This window comes from Lissotriton helveticus, chromosome 11, assembly GCF_964261635.1.
Source record: "Lissotriton helveticus chromosome 11, aLisHel1.1, whole genome shotgun sequence".
Classification (NCBI taxonomy): domain Eukaryota; kingdom Metazoa; phylum Chordata; class Amphibia; order Caudata; family Salamandridae; genus Lissotriton; species Lissotriton helveticus.
The window spans coordinates 629,614,742-629,640,548 of NC_136072.1; the positions used below are offsets into that span (position 1 = coordinate 629,614,742).

General features: G+C 43.6%; 1 protein-coding gene across 1 annotated transcript in view; it reads left to right on the top strand.

Annotated features, from left to right (window-relative positions):
- The window catches only part of LOC144790862 (uncharacterized), a 580,240-nt gene extending 556,948 nt beyond the window's left edge, over nucleotides 1-23,292 (top strand). The window contains exon 9 of the mRNA XM_078665522.1: nucleotides 23,233-23,292. Coding sequence (XP_078521648.1) covers nucleotides 23,233-23,292 — 60 coding nt within the window. The remainder of the gene's footprint in view (nucleotides 1-23,232) is intronic.
- Nucleotides 23,293-25,807: the final 2,515 nt, after the last annotated feature.

The following is a 25,807-nucleotide window of genomic DNA, read 5'->3' on the forward strand; positions in this document are numbered from 1 at the left end:
CATCCACCTACCCACCATGCATCCATCCACCCATCCATCATGCATCCACCCACCCATCCATCCACCCATCCATCATGCACCCACCAACCACCCACCCATCCATCCATCCATCCACCCACCCATCCATCCACCCATCCATCATGCACCCACCAACCACCCACCCATCCATCCACCCATCCATCCATCCACCCATCATGCACCCATCCACATTTCCACCACCCATCCATTCACCCATCCATCATGCATCCACCCACCCATCAATCCATCCATCATGTATCCATCCATCCACCCATCATGCATCTACCCACCCATCCATCCACCCATCCATCATGCACCCACCAACCACCCACCCACCCATCCATCCATCCACCCACCATGCATCCACCCACCCATTCACCATGCTTCCATCCATCCATCCACCCACCCATGGATGACAAGAAGGACATTTTTAAAAGTAGATTGGACTGGGGCATCACAAAGAGTTTAGAAGGAAACATATGATTTGAATGAGGAGGCACATAAAAGTAGATGTAGCACTGCACTCGTAAGTGTGGTGTAAACACATAAAAAGTAGTAAGTGTGGTGCTTGTGTTCACAGCGACCAATTTTTGAACACTTTTAGCCTAAAAACTGTATTTTTTGGTGTAGGCACGGGGAGACGTGATACGAGGCTCGAACCTTGGTTTCCAGCACCAATTTTCAACAGCGCTAGCCATCAAACCACATCCTTTCCCCTTTTGTAGTTCTACATTTTCCACATGTTGTGATTCCGCCTCCTGCGCCATCAAGAATATTAAAAGTGCAGCATTGCTCGAGCAGCGGTCACTCAGGTCTGCTGATAATATGTGCTCGTGCTGGCCCTAATCCACCAGGTCGTGTTACCAAACATAGTTAATCGACACGCACCACTCGGGAGAAAGCCCAGGCCGTCTTATGACTTTCGTTGTAACGGGTGTTTCCCTTCCACAGATATTGCTAACAGCGGACGCATCGCTCAGCGGCTGGGGAGCTCATCTCTTAACCCATAACATTCAGGGTATATGGACCCCTCAACAGAAACTCCTTCACATCAATCATCTTGAGTTACTGGCCATATTTCTCACTCTCAAGTCATTTCCGGTACACCTCATAGGCAAAGCTGTCCACGTCCGGATGGACACACTGTAGCACAAAGCATATGGAGATGGGCCATTTCTCAAAAGATATACCTCTTAGCAGAGCATCTACCTGGGATACACAATCAGATAGCGGATCTGCTCAGTCGTCAGCTACAACAGATTCACAAGTGGGAACTTCATCCCAAAGTCCTTTATCCCTTTTTTCAAATGTGGGGCCATCCAGACATAGATCTGTTTGCCACACACTTAAACACAAAATGCCCAAGCTTCACCTCCAGGTATCCACACCTACTGTCCAAGGGCAATGCGATATGGATGAACTGGTCAGGCAGATTTGTGTACTCTTTTACGCCTCTCCCACTCATTCCGCTACTGATCACCAGCTGAAACAATAGTCTCTCACAATGATCCTGGTTTCTCCAACTTGGGCCTGGCAACCATGGTTCACAACACTGCTGGAACTCTCAGTAGTTCCACACCAAAGGTCACACCTTTTCCCAAAGCTTCTCACACAGAACCATGGATACATAAGGCATCAAGCTCCAGCTCAACTCAACCTAGCGATCTGACTCCTGAAGTCTTAGAGTTTGGATACCTCAACCTCCCACCAGACTGCATGATTGTTATCAAGGAGGCTAGACGTCCTACTATTAGAGCTTGCTATGCAGCTAAATGGTGCACAGACATAATATCGACTCCAAAATATCGTTTGGACAGAATATCGAGTTTTAAATATCGTTTGGAGAAAATATCGACTAGACAGAATATCGACAGCCAAAATATAGTTTTTAAGGTAAGTGAAGTAATATCGACTGTAAATAATATAGACAGTGAAAATATCCAAGTATATAATCTAGATAGTAAAAAATATAGTTTTTTAAATAATATTTAATTATTTATAGTGTTTTTATGTTATAATATGTGTGAAAAGTGTAATTTTATTTTATAATTATTTTTAATTAATGATTTTTTTTAATTATTGTGTAATTTTATTCTGTAGCGGGTTATGGGTTTATAGGGGAATAGGGTGGGAAGTAATTTAATTATAATTAATTAAATATGTATATTTATTAATTGGTGGTAATAATTAATTAATTGGTAATTAAATAATATATGTTAATTATTTAAAATTTAATTGGTAATTAATTTAATTTAATTGATTAATTGCTAATTATGTAAATCAAAATAATGTATTTTCTGTAGCGGGTTGTGGGTTTATAGGGGAATAGGGTGGGAAGTAATTTAATTATAATTAATTAAATATGTAAATTTAATAATTGGTAGTAATATTTAATTAATTGGTAATTAAAAAATATTTGTTAATTAATTAAAATGTAATTGGTAATTAATTTAATTTAATTGATTAATTGCTAATTATGTTAAATTAAAGGGGTATTTTTAGGGTTCAGGGTCAGTTTTTAGTTTTTGGGTAAAGGGGTATTTTTAGGGTTCAGGGTCGGTTTTGGGTTTTTGGGTAAAGGGGTATTTTTAGGGTTCAGGGCCAGTTTTTAGTTTTTGGGTAAAGGGGTATTTTTAGGGTTCAGGGTCAGTTTTCAGTTTTTGGGTAAAGGGGTATTTTTAGGGTTCAGGGTCAGTTTTTAGTTTTTGGGTAAAGGGGTATTTTTAGGGTTTAGGGTCAGTTTTTAGTTTTTGGGTAAAGGGGTATTTTTAGGGTTCAGGGTCAGTTTTTAGTTTTTGGGTAAAGGGGTCTTTTTAGGGTTCAGGGTCAGTTTTCAGTTTTTGGGTAAAGGGGTATTTTTAGGGTTCAGGGTCAGTTTTTAGTTTTTGGGTAAAGGGGTATTTTTAGGGTTCAGGGTCAGTTTTTAGTTTTTGGGTAAAGGGGTATTTTTAGGGTTCACGGTCAGTTTTTAGTTTTTGGGTAAAGGGGTATTTTTAGGGTTCAGGGTCAGTTTTTAGTTTTTTGGTAAAGGGGTATTTTTAGGGTTCAGGGTCATTTTTGGGTTTTTGGGGTACATATACAATATTGCCTATTATTTAATTAAATTTTGTTACTATATATATATATATATATATGTTTTAAGAAATATGATTAAAAAAATATTATTTTTTTACTTTCATTAATTATTTAATTATTAAAAGTTATTTTAAGTATTGTTAATTATATTTTAGTAATTAATTTTTTATATTAATGTCATTAAATATTGTTTTTAGTAAAGTCGATATTTTTTACAACGATATTTTTGTAAACGATATTTTGTACTCGATATTTTTGTACTTACCTGTTTGTACATACAAACTCAATATTTTGGTTGTAGATATTTTTTCCTCGATATTTTGGGTAGTCGATATTTTGGTAGTCGATATTATTTCAGTGATCCCAGCTAAATAGAAAAGATTTGTGGTTTACTGCAATAACAACGTAATCAATCCATTAGATGCTTCTATTCAAAACATTATTTGTTATCTCTTGCATCTAGAAAGATGTAATCTAGCATACACATACATAAGATTACACCTTGCTGCCATAGCAGCTTACTTGCAAAACAGACAACAATTGTCATTGTTTAGGGTTCCTGCCATTAAAGCGTTCATTGAAGGTCTTAAAAGGTAATTCTTTCCAGAATTCCACCCTCTCCGATCTGGAATCTAAACATTGCCCTTACCAGGCTCATGGGTCCCCCATTTGAACCTTTACACAAATGTGAGTTACAATTTCTCACATGGAAAGTAGCCTTCCTTGTGGCCATCACATTTTTCAGGAAAGTTAGTGAACTCCAGGCATTAACCATACAAGAACCATTTTTGCAAATACATCACAACAAAGTGGTTCTTAAGACAAACCCTAAATTCCTACGTCAAGTAGTCTATTAATTTCACCTTAACCAGTCGGTTGAGCTCCCAGTCTTCTTTCCTCAACCAGACTCAGTAGCAGATCGGGCTCTACATATGCTTGACGTTAAAAGAGCTATTCTTTACTACATTGATAGACCAAAAAGTTTCAGGAAAACAAACAACTTTTCGTAGCTTTCTCTCCACCACATAAGGGCAATCCTATATCAAAATCTGGAATTGCCAGGTGGATTGTTAAAACCATTCAAGTATGCTATCAAAAAGCAAAGTGTACATTATCAATTCCCCCTAGGGCGCATTCCACACGCAAAATAGGGGCATCTATGGCATTCTTGGGGAATATCCCCATGGATGACATTTGTAAAGCAGCAACATGGTCTACACCACACACATTCACTAAACATGACTGTGTGGATGTGCAAGCAAAACAATAAGCTAGTGTGGGCCAAGCTGTACTAAAAACACTGTTTCAAACTACGGCAACCGATACAGGTAGCCACAGCTAAGGCACAAACACTGTATAGTCTATACTATAGTATACAATTCAAAGCTCATATGCCTCGAATGGAAAATGCTACTTACCAGTATGCATCTGTTCTTGGCATGTAGAGCTGTAAAGATCTGGAACGCTTTGACGAAATGTTCTTAACACAAAAAAACTACGTCCTCAGCAGCACCACTCTAAAAATCCAGCATAACTTCAAGCCCCAAGCTAGCACTGTGCCACCTGTGAACATACAGTTGAAATCGACAGAGAGATGGAATCTAATCACCCTATCCAAACTACAACATCAGTCTGCTACAACTCTAGTGATGAAACTCAAACTCCTCTTCAGGAAAACAGTAACACAGGTTAATACCAATGGTAGCACCCTTGCGCCTGTCACCAGAAACACCAATATGGATGAAAATCAAATGTTACTGCAGGCAATCAGGAACTCACAGACTAGTGCTAATGGTAACGCCCTTACGTCGATCAGCAGAAACACCAATACCGAACCGCAATTAGTTTGTCAGGATGACAATTTCTTGAACGTTAAGGACTCTGAAGCTGACATGGCGATAGAATCACAACAGACTGATCTCGCTGTGACGCTTAAAATCTTCCCACCCAATGTAGTCCATCGTCTTTGTCATGATTCCAATCGAGAAATAGACAGGGACAATAACTTTCAACTAGAAACTGTGCCCCCGACTCTTGAATTGAGCTCCCAGCCTATCTCGAACACTGATACCGAACCACCAGTGGGAACTGTCAACATGATGGTAATCTCTCAGGTGGAGCAAGTTCAAGCCAGCGAGAATGGAGCACTGGGGAACCTCATAGGGAAGCGAGGAACTATCCCTATACTTAATAGAATATGCTCAGATCCTACGGGGATAACCAAAGTAAAACTCCCCAAAGAGACAATCTGCCCTCAACCTACTAGAACCCCTGATAGTTTAGATTTGCTTAGGATCAGAATCCATCAATCCAATAATGATCTTCTAAACATCAACGCGCAATCTTGTAAAACTTACAAAGCCATGCTCGCCGCCATTAAGGATATGAAACACCTGCTGTGCTTATCTGAAAAATGCCTCAATCTCCCCCCCTGAAATGCATGCTAAACATAGATCCAACCCATTGGCACTATCGAATAGAATTTATCGTCCTCGCACGCAACTCAACTATCTGTCTGATAGTGAGTTACTATCTATTGTGTCCACATATGAACCATGGCCTATCACTCAAACTAAGCTAGGAGACAACTTCTAAATTCAAACTATTGTAACGAAAGCCTGTAGAAACTCTCAGGTTAATACCAGAGGGATCAATACAAAAAATCTTAGGAAAGTGACATTAACGCCCGAAGAATCTCTGCTACCCTTGAGCATAGAACAGAAGCATTTTAGCTGTGCTCTACCAAACTGTTGATCGGCAAATAAACATTTGGCAGACATAGCCGACCTCATTCTTAACCATAACTTTGACTTAATCATTCTAACGGAAAAATGGCTTTCTGAGTCGTCGATGCCCTGCCTAGACCTACTTGTCCCCCCGAACTACCAGATACTGAGACATGACAGAATTGTCAGAAAGGGTGGTGGCATTGCTTGTATACGTAAATCTGACATTTCCTTCACAAAGATACAGGCTGAGCCTTTTGAATCTTGTGAATATCTAGGCATGTCCTTTAGAGCAGCAAATAACCAGAACTGTAAACTCCATGCATTATACCACCCCCCGGGTACTAAGACCAAATTCATAGACCAACTGATAGAAATCATTACTACTAACTTTAATCTGCAGACGAGCGATATATTCTTAGGAGACTTCAACATGCATTGGGAACATGACGATGACAATCAAATCACCCAGTAAAAATCCTTCCTGGATAGCCAATCCTTAGTCCAAGGATGTCACCTCCCCACCCACAATAAAGGATATATACTTGATTGGATCTTAGCTAAAGACAAATATATTTAGAACATTGTAACCACACCTTGCGACTGGTCGGATCACCACATAATTACCTTCGAAATTCCCTTCAGAAAATCTAAATCATCCACACAAGCCATCAAACCCAAAAAGTGGACAAGGGACACTAGAGTAATTAATATGGAAATCTTAGCGGCTCGCTGCAATATTGATCTGCAACCACCCATGATTGACGTCATCGACCTCACGATACAATACAACAAAAAAATGTCCAGCATCGTAGATGACATAGCCCCTCTAAAACTGAAAAGGTTCTCAGTCAAAGACAAAAATCCATGGCTCAATGGTGCCTTAAATGAAGAAAGACGGTCACTGAGATTAGCGAAATGTAAATGGCGTCAACACTCCTCCTCTCCACATCTAACCTTACTGAGACAATCCAGGAAGGCGTATAATAAAAGCTTTATTAAATCAAAAAAAGAATTCTTCAGGAAAGAACTGGATAACGCAGTAAATAGACCAAGGAAACTCTTTGATCTACTTAAAGATCAATCAAACAAGGCGACCAAAATGGCCCCAGTCATTTCCAAAACAAACTTAAACAGCGAAGACTTCTCGATCTTCTTTACAAACAAAGCCAACTCTTTGAAGCGGGAACTAAAAAAAGATGCAGATGACATGGAAATGGAGAAGGGCCAGGTAGATAAGGTGCTGGATGATATAGAATCAGCCGAACTCAAAAACAATCTCAGATGGTCGGATTTTACACAGGTTAGTGAATTAAACATTTCAAAGATCATGGCGTTCTCGAAACCTAACAATCATTACAACGATCCCCTACCGGCGAAATGCTGGTCCTCCATAAATCACCTGCTAATCCCGGCTTGGTCTAAGGTCATTAATGCCTCGTTGTCACAAGGTCAAATACCGGACTGCTTAAAAACAGGGCAAGTCATCCCACTACTAAAAAAAATGTCTGAGAACCCTTCAGATGCGAACAATTATAGACCAGTAACCAATATTTCAATGTTGGCCAAAATTTTGGAAAAATGTGTCCAACAACAATTGAGCCTACACATCTCTGACTTCAAGCTTCTTAACGATTGCCAATCCGGTTTCCGTCCAAACCACAGTACAGAAACTGTGATTCTACACATAGTTGATGATGCTTTACTGGCTCTTGATCATAATGAAACTTGCCTACTAATCTTACTGGACTTGTCATCAGCTTTCGACACGGTGAACCATGCCTATATACTCGATCGTCTGAAAAACAGGATGGGATTTGAGGGTACAGTGCTATCCTGGTTCAGCTCCTTTCTGGAGAATAGATCACAAAAATTCACAGTCAACCAGACCCTTTCAAGCGCAACTGACAATACTATAGGAGTTCCACAAGGTTCAACGCTATCTCCATCACTCTTTAATCTATACGTAGAACCTCTTACGGAAATACTTCGAAAATCTAACATTGCTTTCCATATGTATGCTGATGACACTCAGCTTTACATTAAGATTGCCTCCACTGATGATATAAAGACAATGAACCTAGCTCTAACAGGAACACTTCAATGGCTAACCAAGAACCACCTAAAACTAAATGGTCAAAAGACTGAATTCCTTCTGATTACCCCTAAAAAAAGCAAAACATTGATGGCAGGATGGTCCAACCTCATCACTGCACTAAAGTGCACTCCGAAGAATGTGGAGTCAACTAAATCTCTAGGTATCATTCTGGACATAAACCTTAATATGTCTGCACATATCAACACAATGGCAAAAAACGCCAGATTCCACTTGAGTTACTTATGAAAACTAAAACCTTTTTTAAATAAAGCAGACCTCAAGACAGCAGTTCAAGCATTGGTCGTCTCAAGGATTGAACATGGTTGCACAACCTTAGCTGGACTCCCTAACATCTCAACAGCCCCATTGAAAGCATGTCTTAATGCAGCCACAAGACTCATAACGGGATGCAAAAAAGTCGACCATATCTCCCCCCACTCGAAAGCTCTCAACTGGTTTCCTTTCGAAGCTGGAATCCAGTTCAAACTGGCATGCATCACCCACAAAGCAATACACAACAATACTCCAGTCTACCTCGCCCAGAAACTCTCGCTGTCGGGAGGGTCACGTTCCTCCAGGAGCAAGGCTGATCTACTACTGAAACCTGCGTGCTTTCATAAGAAAAGAACGTATGACCGAGCATTCTCAGGGGCCGCACCGAGAATTTGGAACGCCCTTGCAAAATTAAAAAAAGAAGCAAAATCGTTCTATATGAGGAAATTTCTCCCATAATTCCTTAAAACTGTTCTTTATTTAGTTCATTCTGCCTGGCGGACACAATTTTCACACCACCAGCTTCACTGTACAATATTGGTCTTTTATACCCGTTTTTATCTCATTGTTTTTAAAAAAAATGTCTAAGACTTTATGGTAATCTATCAGTGAACTTTTTTGGTTACTATTAGCCCTTTGGAATTGCATTTACTGCAAACACCTATGTCTAGTAATATGTAATGTTAGGATTGTTGTTTAAATGCTTCTGTAAAGCACTCTGACACCCTTTGCAAGGTCATGTTCGCTCTATAGAAAACACTAAAAATAAATAAATAAATAAGTATACGGCCACCCTCCTCCCTGATACCTGTGTCTGTTGCAGTAGTATCTTACTTAGATACACTACACATGGACATCTTTCTATTTCTATCTAACTTCATCATCACCCTTTATAACGAAAGCAATCTGGAGATGGAGTGGATGCCCATGTGCCCTACTAACCAAAGGAGGAGTCACTTATCTTGTGACTACAAAGACTTCTACAAAAACAAAGTGCAAACATCAGAGCCCAACACCAGATGGCGATCTATGCTACAGTATACGAATCTACAGCTCTACATGCCAAGAACAGATGCATACTGGTAAGTAGCATTTTCCTTCTAGAACCAAGCAAGCCTGGCACAGGTAAGCAATAAATACTTTACAGTAATAAATGCTGATGGTAAAACAGTTCCATTGCAATTGTAAATGTACTATGGTTTGACTCACAGTATTGTTTCAGAGAAATGCAATCACTTGTAAATACAGTACATAGACTTAAATAGGATTTTCAGTAAAATAGCAGGTAAGTTACTTTTGGATTACTTTTCTTACTCAGGAAGAGGTGTGGCGCCGCGGCCAGGGCGACTGACGCTGGAATCTGGGGACCACGGTTCGATCCCCGGCTCCGGCGGCAGGTTAGCCCAGCACCATGTGACTCTGGGCAATAGCTCGCTTAATCTTCCCGACGGCCCCCAGCGCCTAGAGACCCTTACGGGTGATTGTGCGCTTTACAAATGTGGACTTTACTTTACTCAGTGCTGTTTGTCTGGATGCAGCCCTGGGACATTTCCTGTAAACAGGTGAGTAAACGCGTTTTTTGTTAAATCATACAAATTTTAAGAATTTCCTTAGGGGTCAAAACTCCACACTTAAAAACCTTTTCAGGAAAAAGTGTCAATGTTATCCTATGGAGGAAAATATGGTTATCGGTTTCTAGGTAAGTATTCGGTAGCGGGAGTTGCGATTCTGGGTGTAGACCCAGTGGTCCTCCAGGGTCAGTGATGCACTCTTGTTACACCCTCAGCGGCACTAGGGCGGCCGGGTGCAGAGTGTTGAGGCCCAATGTTATCCAATGGGGATAGGGGGCCTCCGGTTGGTAGATAATGGCAAGCAGGCCACTGGGTTGTGGGAGCAAAGCTCCTGGACTTTAGCTCAGGGCAAATGGGGACAAATTAGCACCTAAGGTGCACCCTCAGCGACACTAGAGTGGCCAGATGCAGGGTGCTGTTTCGACGTCGGATACCCTTTTGTTTCCAATGGAGAACCTTCGATTTGCAAAACCACTGCAGGCAGGAAGACAAAAGACTTCTGGGTGCGACCGCCACTTCAAGAGGTAAGTTGGGAAGTTAGGGGTTGGTTAGGCACCGTTGGTTTGGGCACACAAGGCGATGGGGCGTTGGGTGCAGGGGTACCTATTGGGGTCGGATCTTCTTTCCAGCTCCTGGTCGCGATTAGGGGGTCCTTCTAGATTTTGACTGCAGGCGTTGGAAGGAGGCTTGAGGCAGACCATGGGTCTCCGGATCCAGGTTTAGGTTCACAGGGGTGACCTCCTCGTGGTGTTTGCCCACTCGAGCGTGGGCCGTGGACAGCAGGTGCAGAGTCGGGCAGGTTTGCGGTTTCCGACTGCTGCCAGAGGTTACAGTTGAACAAATCCGGTGTTCACGGGAGAAGCAGTCTTTGGAACTGAAGGCAGGCAGATCCCCCGGGGGTTTTGAGGTTGCTGGCTGCAGTACACACCTGGATTTCGCAGGAGCAGGTTCGAGGGGGAGACAGGCTAGTAGGGCTGGGGCCAAGTCAGTGGGTGTCTTCTTCTTGTCAGCTGCTGCACGGCTGTTCAATCCTGCTTCCTCTTTTCTTCTTTTTTCTTGTCTGGATCTGAGGAAGCAAGGTTCAGGGGTGGCCCTTAATACCAGAATTAGGGGTGTTACAGGTAGGTAAAAGGCAGGGACCAATCAGTCCCTTCCATGAGGTGTGTACAGCCCCTATTATGTCACCCTCCAGTGGAAGGGAGCATGTGCCTGTCCCTGTTTGACTGAGTCCCCCGTCTTCAAGAGGGTGTGGACTGAGAGTTGTGCTTCACCTCGCCTCCCCCAACTGAGGGGTGGAGTTGGCAGAGGTGGCAACCCTCTCTTCCTCACTTGTTTTTTCCTCTGGTTATCCGGCCAAAAGTGGGGGTCAGAACCAGGGGGACCAGTTGCTGAAAGCAGCAAGTGGCCTGGGGAAGCTCACAAAGGCAGCAAGCCTTTGAAGCTTCCCCTTCGTGAACCATGCCCATCCTGGGGAAGGAGGTTTGGCACCTCGTCCCAGGATGTGCATTGATTCAGGCCCCAGAGAGCAGCAGGCTTTCGACCCACGGGTCCAGAAACATGCCTGATGGTGGCAGCTGAAAGTAGCCACTCAGCCTGGACACTAGTGCCGTGTACATTTTTCATTAAATCTAACACTGGCTTCAGTGTGGGTTCAATGTGCTAAGAAGTTTGATACCAAACTTCTCAGTTTTCAGTGTAGCCATTATGGTGCTGTGGAGTTTGTAACGACAAACTCCCAGCACCATATACTCTCAATGGCTGCACTGCACTTACAATGTTCAAGAATGGACTTAGACACTGTAGGGGTACAGGGATCATGCACCTGTACCCTCACCACTTGTTTAGTGCACCTAGCTAGAGGGGTGACGGATCTATGCCAGGGCTGTGGTTTGTAGGCATAGCACCCAGGATTATGTGCCATGTTGACACTTAACTTTGTTCTGCACCAAGACACGCAGCCTGCAAAGGCAGTGTGTGAGTGTCAGGGTACAGGACCTCTAAGGGTGGCACAATAAGTGCTGCAGCCCTTAGAGGCCTTGTCTGGTCACAGTGCCCTGGGTACCTGTGGTACCATTTAAGAGGGGCTAACCTGTGGCCAGAGATGCCAATTGGGTTCGTTTTGGGGAAAGAAGACAGGCCCTTGGAACCTGATTGACAGGGACCCAGGGCACATCATGTAAAAGTGCATCAGTAGTATGGCAAAATGTGGGGGGGTTACTGCAACAGAAACCCACTTTCCTACAGTATCCAGGCCATCAGCAGGCTTTAGTTGGCTAAACAGTGTTAACAGCTGTATTCCAAACACCTGCATTATCTACTCGCAAGCCATCGCTTGAAGGAGGAACTGCTTTACATCCTGGGCACAGCATGTGCATGTACAGCAACACATGCTAGGAATGTAAAATATTACTTACACTTTATACATCTGTTTGTGGCTTGTAGTGCTTTAGATTCAGATGCGCCGACCCTTCTCAGCAGCACCACTCTAAAAATCCAGCATAACACCAAGCCCCAAGCTAGCACTGTGCCACCTGTGAACATACAGTTGAAATCGACAGAGAGATGGAATCTAATCACCCTATCCAAACTATAGTGTCAGTCAGCTACAACTCTAGTGATGAAACTCAAACTCCTCTTCAGGAAAACAGTAACACAGGTTAATACCAATGGTAGCACCCTTGCGCCTGTCAGCAGAAACACCAATATGAATGAAAATCAAATGTTACTGCAGGCAATCAGGAACTCACAGACTAGTGCTAATGGTAACGCCCTTACGTCGATCAGCAGAAACACCAACACCGAACCGCAATAAGTTTGTCTGGATGACAATTTCTTGAACGTTAAGGACTCTGAAGCTGACATGGCGATAGAATCACAACAGACTGATCTCGCTGTGACGCTTAAAATCTTCCCACCCAATGTAGTCCATCGTCTTTGTCATGATTCCAATCGAGAATTAGACAGGGACAATAACTTTCAACTAGAAACTATGCCCCCGACTCTTGAATTGAGCTCCCATCCTATCTCGAACACTGATACCGAACCACCAGTGGGAACTGTCAACATGATGGTAATCTCTCAGGTGGAGCAAGTTCAAGCCAGCGAGAATGGAGCACTGGGGAACCTCATAGGGAAGCAAGGAACTATCCCTATACTTAATAGAATATGCTCAGAACCTACGGGGATAACCAAAGTAAAACTCCCCAAAGAGACACTCTGCCCTCAACCTACTAGCACCCCTGATAGTTTAGATTTGGTTAGGATCAAAATCCATCAATCCAATAATGATCTTCTAAACATCAACGCACAATCTTGTAAAACTTACAAAGCTATGCTCGCCGCCATTAAGGATATGAAAAACCTGCTGTGCTTATCTGAAAAATGGCTGGCAAAAATGGAGGTTTTTTAATCTTCCCCCCCTGAAATGCATGCTAAACATAGATCCACCCCATTGGCACTATCGAATAGAATTTACCGTCCTCACACGCAACTCAACTATCTGTCTGATAGTGAGTTACTATCTATTGTGTCCACATATGAACCAGGGTCTATCACTCAAACTAAGCTAGGAGACAACTTCAATATTCAAACTATTGTAACGAAAGCCTGTAGAAACTCTCAGGTTAATACCAGAGGGATCAATACCAAAAATCTTAGGAAAGTGACATTAACGCCCGAATAATCTCTGCCACCCTTGAGCATAGAACAGAAGCATTTTAGCTGTGCTCTACCAAACTGTTGATCGGCAAATAAACATTCGGCAGACATAGCCGACCTCATTCTTAACCATAACTTTGACTTAATCATTCTAACGGAAACATGGCTTTCTGAGTCGTCGACGCCCTGCCTAGACCTACTTGTCCCCCTGAACTACCAGATACTGAGACACGACAGAATTATCAGAAAGGGTTGTGGCATTGCTTGTATACGTAAATCTGAAATTTCCATCACAAAGATACAGGCTGAGCCTTTTGAATCTTGTGAATATCTAGGCATGTCCTTTAGAGCAGCAAATAACCAGAACTGTAAACTCCATGCATTATACCACCCCCCGGGTACTAAGACCAAATTCATAGACCAACTGATAGAAATCATTACTACTAACTTTAATCTGCAGACGAGCGATATATTCTTTGGAGACTTCAACATGCATTGGGAAGATCACGATGACAATCAAATCACCCAGTAAAAATCCTTCCTGGATAGCCAATCCTTAGTTCAAGGATGTCACCTCCCCACCCACAATAAAGGATCTATACTTGATTGGATCTTAGCTAAAGACAAATGTATTTAGAACATTGTAACCACACCTTGCGACTGGTCGGATCACCACATAATTACCTTCGAAATTCCCTTCAGAAAATCTAAATCATCCACACAAGCCATCAAACCCAAAAAGTGGACAAGGGACACTAGAGGAATTAATATGGAAATCTTAGCGGCTCGCTGCAATATTGATCTGCAACCACCCATGAGCATGGTTGACGTCAACGACCTCACGATACAATACAACAACAAAAATATCCAGCATCGTAGATGACATAGCCCCTCTAAAACTGAAAAGGTTCTCAGTCAAAGACAAAAATCCATGGTTCAATGGTGCCTTAAATGAAGAAAGACGGTCACTGAGATTAGCGAAATGTAAATGGCCTCAACACTAGTCCGCTCCACATCTAACCTTACTGAGACAATCCAGGAAGGCGTATAATAAAAGCTTTATTAAATCAAAAAAAGAATTCTTCAGGAAAGAACTGGATAACGCAGTAAATAGACCAAGGAAACTCTTCGATCTACTTAAAGATCAATCAAACAAGGCGGCCAAAATGGCTCCAGTCATTTCCAAAACAAACTTAAACAGCGAAGACTTCTCGATCTTCTTTACAAACAAAGCCAACTCTTTGAAGAGGGAACTAAAAAAAGCTGCGGATGACATGGAAATGGAGAAGGGCCAGGGAGATAAGGTGCTGGATGATATAGAATCAGCCGAACTCAAAAACAATCTCAGATGGTCGGATTTTACACAGGTTAGTGAATTAGACATTTCAAAGATCATGGCGTCCTCGAAACCTAACAATCATTACAACGATCCCCTACTGGCGAAATGCTGGTCCTCCATAAATCACCTGCTAATCCCTGCTTGGTCTAAGGTCATTAATGCCTCGTTGTCACAATGTCAAATACCGGACTGCTTAAAAACAGGGCAAGTCATCCCACTACTAAAAAAAACGTCTGAGAACCCTTTAGATGCGAACAATTATAGACCTGTAACCAATATTCCCATGTTGGCCAAAATTTGGGAAAAATGTGTCCAACAACAATTGAGCCTACACATCTCTGACTTCAAGCTTCTTAACGATTGCCAATCCGGTTTCCGTCCAAACCACAGTACAGAAACTGCGATTCTACACATAGTTTTTTTTTTTTTAAAACCTTTATTGACATCAAAAGGAGAGACAAGTCAAGGCCTACAACCAAGCCGGCCGGCCGCAATGTGGAAAACAATCAGGAGTCACAAGGCAAATATTACATAATCAATACAAAGCAGTGGCCGTACAATCGTAAAGGGGGAGAAAAGATACCGGAACCAAAGGGCTAAACACAGGAGTAAAGAAGGCTTAATTTTATAATATGGGAAAAAGAGGTATGTCAGGCTCACTTTCCTTACGGAAGCATCCGATATCCCGTAAAGCAACCTCAACATTAATAAGGGGGCATGGGGCCAAAATATCGGGGGGACAATACAATGCAGTCAAGAAAATCAGGAAATGGAAGACACAATCGGCCCCTGAGCATTATCCTCGTAACATGCCCGCCACCCAAGACACTACCAAACCAGAACAGAGGGATCGGAAAGACAATGCATCAAAACCAGCCCGTCATAACAACCTCTAGGACACCGGGAGGAAAAAGGGGGGGGGGGGGGGTGGGAAAATAGGGAAGTGGAAGAAGAAGGGAAAGGAAAAAGGAGGGAAGACAAAAGAAAACAATAAAAAAGGGATGAAGGAAATATGAAAAACGAAAGGAAGAAGACACGCCGACACAGGCCCCCCGTGGCGGGAAGACAGGAGACGAAAGGAGTAGCGGCCCAGGTGGGGGTATGGCGATCGGGGAGAAAGGCAGCCGAAACATAGCAGGAGGATTAACGACGCCACATCCCCCACCCGAAACACACCATAGGAGGTCGGGACCGACGCGGCCTCACGAAGTAGAGATACAAAAGGGCCATAGAACCAGAAGACAAACAAAAAATAGAACCCAACCCACCCGTCCCACCCTGCACCCCTGTAGAAGGCTATGGCCTACCCTTCAAACAGCGTGCCTGTCGCCCTAAACCAGAACCCGAAATATAGCAAGAAGTAAGAAAGAAGAACGAGAGAAAAAGGCAACAGAAGCGGAAAGAAGAAAACAAGAAAACACAAAAAAACACAAGAGGGAGGAGCAGAATAACTGTAATCAAAGCGGTCGGCCGCAGCCCTCCGCCCAACCAGACAAGCACAGTCAAAAACCGACCAGGACGACACCCCATCACGCACCACAAAACATTATGAGAAGGGGACCTCCCACCTTTCTACGATAAGAAACAAGTGTGCTACGAAATCGTATACCAGGAAGCAAACAGAAGTCGTGCATTTCACCCCCAACCCTTGCGAGCGACAAACCCCACCCACCACATGGCAACGTAAAACCACATATTAAATCCAAGATCAGCATACAATCGGGTGGAATGGTGGCCAGCATAGTTACGTGGGGGGTAGACAAATCCGCAAGGGAGCAGAAGTCCAAGTGGAAAGTAGAGATGCAGCATTAATCGCAACACGAGCAATGAAAAACAGGAGTTCAGTTGCGCCACCGGCGCGGGCGAGGTGGTCCCGAATATAGACACATGCAAAGTCATTGAAGCAGGCACAGGAGGCAGTCCACCAATAATTCCAGGCAACAATGTCGAGCAAGGTCGCGGTACAGCATCCAAGTCCCCGGGGTCCGGACCCCGAAAAGTAGGGCGCCCCAAAGTCACCGGCACACTACACGATCTTCGATCAGTGGCGGAGACACTCAAGTCAATCGAGGGGGGCGAAGCAATGGAGTCTTCGAAACAAGAGGGCGACAAGAAGAAATGGCCGCCCAAAATGGCGGCAGGTCGTGGCGGGCCCACCAAGACGCCCATGGCCAGGGATGCGTGCAGGGATCTCAGGGCTGCCAGGATATCTCTGACCGTCGGCTCACGCTCACCAGATCCGATGCCCTCACAACTAGGCAACACGGGCCCGCCGCCACAGGGTGACTCTCGCTCCAGAGGGCCGGCCGCCATTTCGTGAATCAGCCCAATCGCCGCCCACCAAGACCCCCGGAAAGAACAGTTCTCAAATGTAGGACTTTACAAGCTCCGGGGGTCCCAGCAAGTGCGGCCTCGATGCAAAAAGGATGTCCGCCCAAGACGGTTCTCCGCCAGCACCAGCACCGGCGCCCCAGACAAGCGGAGCCCGGGCACCGAGGACCAGGGCCGCCGGACCAAGCAGCGGCGGGGGGAGACCCCTTCACAGAATCAGGTCTTGGGGCCTCTCACCCACATCGGCCGCGCGGCTACCAGGGCAGGCCCGGGTCAGGATCGCCGGGATCTTCGCACATCTGTGATTCTACACATAGTTGATGATGCTTTACTGGCTCTTGATCATAATGAAACATGCCTACTAATCTTACTGGACTTGTCATCAGCTTTCGACACGGTGAACCATGCCTATATACTCGATCGTCTGAAAAACAGGATGGGATTTGAAGGTACAGTGCTATCCTGGTTCAGCTCCTTTCTGGAGAATAGATCACAAAAATTCACTGTCAACCAGACCCTTTCAAGCGCAACTGACAATACTATAGGAGTCCCACAAGGTTCAACGCTATCTCCATCACTCTTTAATCTATACGTAGAACCTCTTACGGAAATACTTCGAAAATCTAACATTGCTTTCCATATGTATGCTGATGACACTCAGCTTTACATTAAGATTGCCTCCAATGATGCTATAAAGACAATGAACCTAGCTCTAACAAGAACACTTCAATGGCTAACCAAGAACCACCTAAAACTAAATGGTCAAAAGACTGAATTCCTTCTGATTACCCCTAAAAAAAGCAATACATTGATGGCAGGATGGTCCAACCTCATCACTGCACTAAAGTGCACTCCGAAGATTGTGGATTCAACTAAATCTCTAGGTATCATTCTGGACAAAAACCTTAATATGTCTGCACATATCAACACAATGGCCAGATTCCACTTGAGTTACTTATGAAAACTAAAACCTTTTTTAAATAAAGCAGACCTCAAGACAGCAGTTCAAGCATTGGTCATCTCAAGGATTGAATATGGTTGCACAACCTTAGCTGGACTCCCTAACATCTCAACAGCCCCGTTGAAAGCATGTCTTAATGCAGCCACAAGACTCATAACGGGATGCAAAAAAGTCGACCATATCTCCCCCCCACTTGAAAGCTCTCAACTGGTTTCCTTTCGAAGCTCGAATCCAGTACAAACTGGCATGCATCACCCACAAAGCAATACACAACAATACTCCAGTCTACCTCGCCCAGAAACTCTCGCTGTCGGGAGGGTCACGTTCCTCCAGGAGCAAGGCTGATCTACTACTGAAACCTGCGTGCTTTCATAAGAAAAGAACGTATGACCGAGCATTCTCAGGGGCCGCACCGAGAATTTGGAACGCCCTCGCAAAATTAAAAAAAGAAGCAAAATCGTTCTATATGAGGACATTTCTCCTATTATTCCTTAAAACTGTTCTTTATTTAGTTCATTCTGCCTGGCGGACACAATTTTCACACCACCAGCTTCACTGTACAATATTGGTCTTTTATACCCGTTTTTATCTCATTGTTTAAAAAAAAAATGTCTAAGACTTTATGGTAATCTATCAGTGACCTTTTTTGGTTACTATTAGCCCTTTGGAATTGCATTTACTGCAAACACCTATGTCTAGTAATATGTAATGTTAGGATTGTTGTTTAAATGCTTCTGTAAAGCGCTCTGACACCCTTTGCAGGGTCATGTTCGCGCTATAGAAAACACTAAAAATAAATAAATAAATAAGTATACGGCCACCCGCCTCCCTGATACCTGTGTCTGTTGCAGTAGTATCTTACTTAGATACACTACACATGGACATCTTTCTATTTCTATCTAACTTTATCATCACCCTTTATAACGAAAGCAATCTGGAGATGGAGTGGATGCCCATGTGCCCTACTAACCAAAGGAGGAGCCACTTATCTTGTGACTACAAAGACTTATACAAAAACAAAGTGCAAACATCAGAGCCCAACACCAGATGGCGATCTATGCTACAGTATACGAATCTACAGCTCTACATGCCAAGAACAGATGCATACTGGTAAGTAGCATTTTCCTTCTAGAACCAAGCAAGCCTGGCACAGGTAAGCAATAAATACTTTACAGTAATAAATGCTGATGGTAAAACAGTTCCATTGCAATTGTAAATGTACTATGGTTTGACTTACAGTATTGTTTCAGAGAAATGCAATCACTTGTAAATACAGTACATAGTCTTAAATAGGATTTTCAGTAAAATAGCAGGTAAGTTACTTTTGGATTACTTTTCTTACTCAGGGCTGTTTGCCTGGAAGCAGCACTGGGACATTTCCTGTAAACAGGTGAGTAAACGCGTTTTTTGTTAAATCATAAAAATGTTAAGAATTTTCTTAGCTTTCAAAACTCCACACTTAAGAACTATTTCAGGAAAAAGTGTCAATGTTATCCTATGGAGGAAAATATGGTTATCGGTTTCTAGGTAAGTATTCGGTAGTGAGAGTTGCGATTCTGGGTGTACACCCAGTGGTCCCCCAGGGTCAGTGATGCACGCTTGTTACACCCTCAGCGGCACTAGGGTGGCCGGGTGCAGAGTGTTGAGGCCCAATGTTATCCAATGGGGATAGGGGGCCTCTGGTTGGTAGATAATGGCAAGCAGGCCACTGGGTTGTGGGAGCAAAGCTCCTGGACTTTAGCTCAGGGCAAATGGGGACAAATTAGCACCTAAGGTGCACCCTCAGCGGCACTAGAGTGGCCGGATGCCGGGTGCTGTTTCGACGTCGGATGCCCTTTTGTTTCCAATGGAGAACCTTCGATTTGCAAAACCACTGCAGGCAGGAAGACAAAAGACTTCTGGGTGCGACCGCCACTTCAAGAGGTAAGTTGGGAAGTTAGGGGTTGGTTAGGCACCATTGGTTTGGGCACACAAGGCGATGGGGCGTTGGGTGCAGGGGTACCTATTGGGGTCGGATCTTCTTTCCAGCTCCTGGTCCCGATTAGGGGGTCCTTCTAGATTTTGACTGCAGGCGTTGGATGGAGGCTTGAGGCAGACCATGGGTCTCCGGATCTAGGTTTAGGTTCACAGGGGTGACCTCCTCGTGGTGTTTGCCCACTCGAGCGTGCGCCGTGGACAGCAGGTGCAGAGTGGGGCAGGTTCGCGGTTTCCGACTGCTGCCAGAGGTTACAGTTGAACAAATCCGGTGTTCACGGGAGAAGCAGTCTTTGGAACTGAAGGCAGGCAGATCCCCCGGGGGCTTTGAGGTTGCTGGCTGCAGTACACACCTGGATTTCGCAGGAGCAGGTTCGAGGGGGAGACAGGCTAGTAGGGCTGGGGCCAAGTCAGTGGGTGTCTTCTTCTTGTTAGCTGCTGCACGGCTGTTCAATCCTGCTTCCTCTTTTCTTCTTGTTTCTTGTCTGGATCTGAGGAAGCAAGGTTCAGGGGTGGCCCTTAATACCAGATTTAGGGGTGTTACAGGTAGGTAAAAGGCAGGGACCAATCAGTCCCTTCCATGAGGTGTGTACACCCCCTATTATGTCACCCTCCAGTGAAAGGGAGCATGTGCCTGTCCCTGTTTGACTGAGTCCCCCGTCTTCAAGAGGGTGTGGCCTGAGAGTTGTGCTTCACCTCGCCTCCCCCACCTGAGGGGTGGAGTTGGCAGAGGTGGGCAACCCTCTCTTCCTCACTTGTTTTTTCCTCTGGTTATCCGGCCAAAAGTGGGGGTCAGAACCAGTGGGGACCAGTTGCTGAAAGCAGCAATTGGCCTGGGGAAGCTCACAAAGGCGGCAAGCCTTTGAAGCTTCCCCTTCATGAACCATGCCCTTCCTGGGGAAGGAGGCTTGGCACCTCGTCCCAGGATGTGCATTGATTCAGGCCCCAGAGTGCAGCAGGCTCTCGACCCAGGGGTCCAGAAACATGCCTGATGGTGGCAGCTGAAAGCAGCCACTCAGCCTGGACACTAGTGGTGGGTTCGTTTTCAGGGAGCATCTCTAAGATGCCCTCCGTGTACATTTTTCATTAAATCTAACACTGGCTTCAGTGTGGGTTCAATGTGCTAAGACGTTTGATACCAAACTTCTCAGTTTTCAGTGTAGCCATTATGGTGCTGTGGAGTTTGTAACGATAAACTCCCAGCACCATATACTCTTAATGGCTGCACTGCACTTACAATGTTTAAGAATGGACTTAGACACTGTAGGGGTACAGGGATCATGCACCTGTACCCTCACCACTTGTTTAGTGCACCTAGCTAGAGGGGTGACGGATCTATGCCAGGGCACTGGTTTGTAGGCATAGCACCCAGGATTATGCGCCATGTTGACACTTCACTTTGTTCTGCACCAAGACACGCAGCCTGCAAAGGCAGTGTGTGAGTGTCAGGGTACAGGACCTCTAAGGGTGGCACAATAAGTGCTGCAGCCCTTAGACGCCTTGTCTGGTCACAGTGCCCTGGGTACCTGTGGTACCATTTAAGCGGGGCTGACCTGTGGCCAGAGATGCCAATTGGGTTAGTTTTGGGGAAAGAAGACAGGCCCCTGGAACCTGATTGGCAGGGACCCAGGGCACATCATGTAAAAGTGCGTCAGTAGTATGGCAAAATGTGGGGGGGGGTTACTGCAACAGAAACCCACTTTCCTACAATATCCAGGCCATCAGCAGGCTTTAGTTGGCTAAACAGTGTTAACAGCTGTATTCCAAACAACTGCATTATCTACTCGCAAGCCATCGCTTGAAGGAGGAACTGCTTTACATCGTGTGCACAGCATGTGCATTTACAGCCACACATGCTAGGAATGTAAAATATTACTTACACTTTATACATCTGTTTGTGGCTTGTAGTGCTTTAGATTCAGATGCGCCGACCCTTCTCACCAGAAGCAAGCTGTGATCTCAGATGTTTCTATAATTCTCAAACCACGCGATAAATAGTACTTGTTTTCTTTCCTATGTCACTATACTTCACCGACATTACTCATCCACTGGGTGAAAAACTAGTTTGAGGTGGAGTCTTTATCCTGGTAGAATGTGAGCTGAAGGTAGAGACACAGGGGATCTTGTGACTCAAAACCTTGAAGAAAAACAACTTGCAAACCTCTATGCCCAATACTGTATGGCAGGAGTATGCAGAGGTTGTGAATTTACAGCACTACAATCTTTGAACAGATTGTTATGGGGAAAGTAACAGATTCCTTTCATTTGGTATGGTGCACATATGATTTTGTCCCCAACTGCAATAAGGATTTAGTTACCGAAACAAAACTCTGTAGTTAACCGCATCGCTGCGGCGGCTATTCCGCCGCAGCGCTAAGGGGGCGGGGCGGCCGCGGCGGCGGCCGCATGCTGGTGACGGAACCGCTCCATCATCAGCCGCAGTTGGGCTGTGCTCATGATGGAGCGTTTCTGTCATGGCCCCGCCCGCTCAATAGAACGCCCAGGGCAGGCGCGGAATCCGCGCCGCGCAGGTGCGGCGGCCGGGCCATGACGGAACCTCTCCGTCATCAGCACAGCGCCACCGCAGCTGATGACGGAGCGGTTCCGTCATCAGCATCCAAGCGGTTAAGTGGCTTGTGGCACTCTTCCTCTCCTTATTCTCGGCTGGGTACTGAGAAGGTCATCTTCAACTCATTTGCTAATTTAGAGGGGAAAAGTATTTTCCAAAGAAGCAGGATGGACAGTGTCTCTCTTGGGCAGACCAACCATTGGTGGCCAGATACGCAAAAGCCAGAGCTTCTTTCTGGTTGGAGGGCAGCTGCCATCAGATCTCACAGATGGCATAAAAATATTAGCTAGCAGGCTCGTTGGCAAGCGGGCTTCGAGTAATGCAGCTTTAATGCCACTCAACACTGACTAGGGTTGAATAAGTGTCACAGACATAAACATGTGATGGTTGATTGACTTCGCTAAGCATCAAATCTCATAACAATCTGGGGGCACACCTTTATACCTGTGCTGACTTTACCGTACATTTTAGTCTAACCCTACACCTTTTGTTATTGCATCCTTCCATAATCATCTTTGCACCTGTGAAAATGGTTTCTGTATTTACAAATGTAACTGTAATAAAGGAACTGAAATCTCATAGTGTCAGAATCACTATAGTTTATTCATAAATTGCATACAACTATTTCTTTTTTTTCCAGGTAATATCAGATCCAGAAAATAGAACGTCATGTTGGTACAATGATGATCTCGTCAGGTAAATAGAGATCCAAAAGATTTCTTAAATGTGAGAGTCAGTCACTGAGCTCAGGTTATTTCGGCAAACATATTACTACTATGTATTATTCTGTGTTGTTGGTACCATTCTGGTATTGTACAATGAAACACATGTTGGTAAGCGCTCAGTTGCCCATCAAAGCACAAATATCAAATATTTGGTAACGTAACAGACTTGGCAAAAAGGCAGATTTCTGATAAAGAGTATATTGAGTCTGTGTGTTGGAGATTCCGTTGAACGTATAGCCTTCGTGTTAAATATATTCTCCATCCAAATAAAGGTTGATAACAAAACAGTAAACACATAAAACTTGCAAGGCTAACGGAAGCGATTTAAATTGCACCATCAACAGAAGTTAGTTGTAGCATATTCACTAAACTCTACTCTAGAATTATTCTCAATACATTATATCATAGTAAGCACATTTTAGGAATGCCAAATGGTACAAAAAAAGTGTTTGAAATTCATTTTACTTCCTTTTTCATTTATATGCTAGAGTATTATGAACAAAAAGTTTGTTATGCAATTGTGAACGACTAAGGGCCAGATTTATTAAAGAGGTGTATTGTCCTTGCATCATCCAACGTTACGCAAGGCAGCATAATATCTTAATTCAGATTTACCAAGTCATGCAAGGGGGAATTTGTGCCACCTTGAGTGACTGTAAAGAAATGTAAGGCAACATAGCTGCTTGCTCTACATTAGTTAAATTTCGAGCTGGGAGGCATACTATGGGTGAGGCATGAGCGTTCATGCCCATAAACCAGTGGGTTTGACGAAATTCCAGATTTACACATTTTTGTAAACCCGGGATTGTGTCAAACTGGCACCCCTCCCAGATAATGGCAACTCTTTTTTTCTCCTTGTTTTTTACTGTTTCTATTTGTGATTCATGCTAAAATGACAAATGTCAGAATCTACAACGCTAACATATTCCGACAAGTACTTGACCAAAATCTCTAGTGGCCCACTGAAGATGAAGAATTTAAAACTAAACAGATTATTAACACAAAACAGCACTCGGGAATTTAGAAGAAACCATTAAAGAGTTTTAAAAGGTTAATGTCAGCAAAAAATGTGGAAAACTGACTGAAAGATATTAAACGCTGTACTAAAGAAAGGATTTATCCATATCTTAGAAAGGATTTTTTATCAAACAACTAGTTCTGCACCTATAGGAGGGTGACCTTTTCAGATCCAGGGCCTGACTCTGATAGTGACTAGAATCAGAGGACTTTCACTGAGCTTGGTCACAGTGAACTACCATCCACATCTTGACAGATATATTCAGACCAAGGCCAGAGGGGCTCCTCTCACTGTCCACAACAGAGAAGATGGTGCAGAGGATGGTACAAGAAACATACACCCCACACAACGACAGATTTTGAACCAGTATTACGAGTGGCAAACTCAGAGATTGTTGATCCCATCTTCTAGTTTTTAAACTACCACCTTGATGACATGGAAACCTTAGTACTTAGCGCTCGACTGTCATTAGTACTCACACACAGAAAAAAATTATGTGACACTCAGTTAGAAATGTATCATTTCCATCCATTTGATAAAAAAATGTATTGCTTCAAATGAAACTATACCTATTTATGACGCAACTGGTCTTCACAATACTACATATTTCTGTCCCAGCAATAATGATTAGTAAAAACATTATTACTTTCGAGAATGTTGTTCTTTCTGACATTGACCTATTATTAAAAGAGAAAATTCTCCAAAATACTTATCTAATACAGAACTTGCTGCCCTCAAGAATCTTCAGTCCTTCATAGACGTGGTTATTAAACCAGCAGATGAGGGCCGGTGAATAATTTAGCTCAACAAAACTGATTATAATGATGAGATACATAGACAATTGACTAACACAGTTCACTCAAGAAACTACAGAATGATCCTACTTTATCAATTCAAAAACTGATATATACCCCCACAAAAATTGGGTTGGCTAAGTCCTGACGAATACAATTTTGGAACAAATCTAACTGCACTGTTCCAACTATTTTTATATCCTCTTCAAAATACAAAACGCCTGTAACACTCCAGGACATCCAATCATTTCTGCCTGGGACTCAATACTTGAAGCTTTGGCACAATGTGTGGACTCTTTCATTAAACCATTCGTTACTCTAATTCCCTCATAGATATATGAGGGAATTAATATCTGTGGTTAATATAATAGAAGGTTTCACATTCAATACTAACACAGACTTATACGCACTATGGACAATGAAAATCTTTATAATAACATTCTCCAATCTGACACTCTGGAAATAATAGAAAAAATGCTAAAAACCAGAACTCGTCCACATTAGGTACCAACATCCTTTGCAATTGACTGTGTAAACATAGCGCTTAACAACAATTCCTTCATTTTTGATGGACGCCTTTATGAACAAACATTCAGTTTTTGCTCAGAACACAGCTAGCCTTTATGCTGGTGACTTCAAAGACAAATATATATACCACCAAGTTAGCCCATATAAATC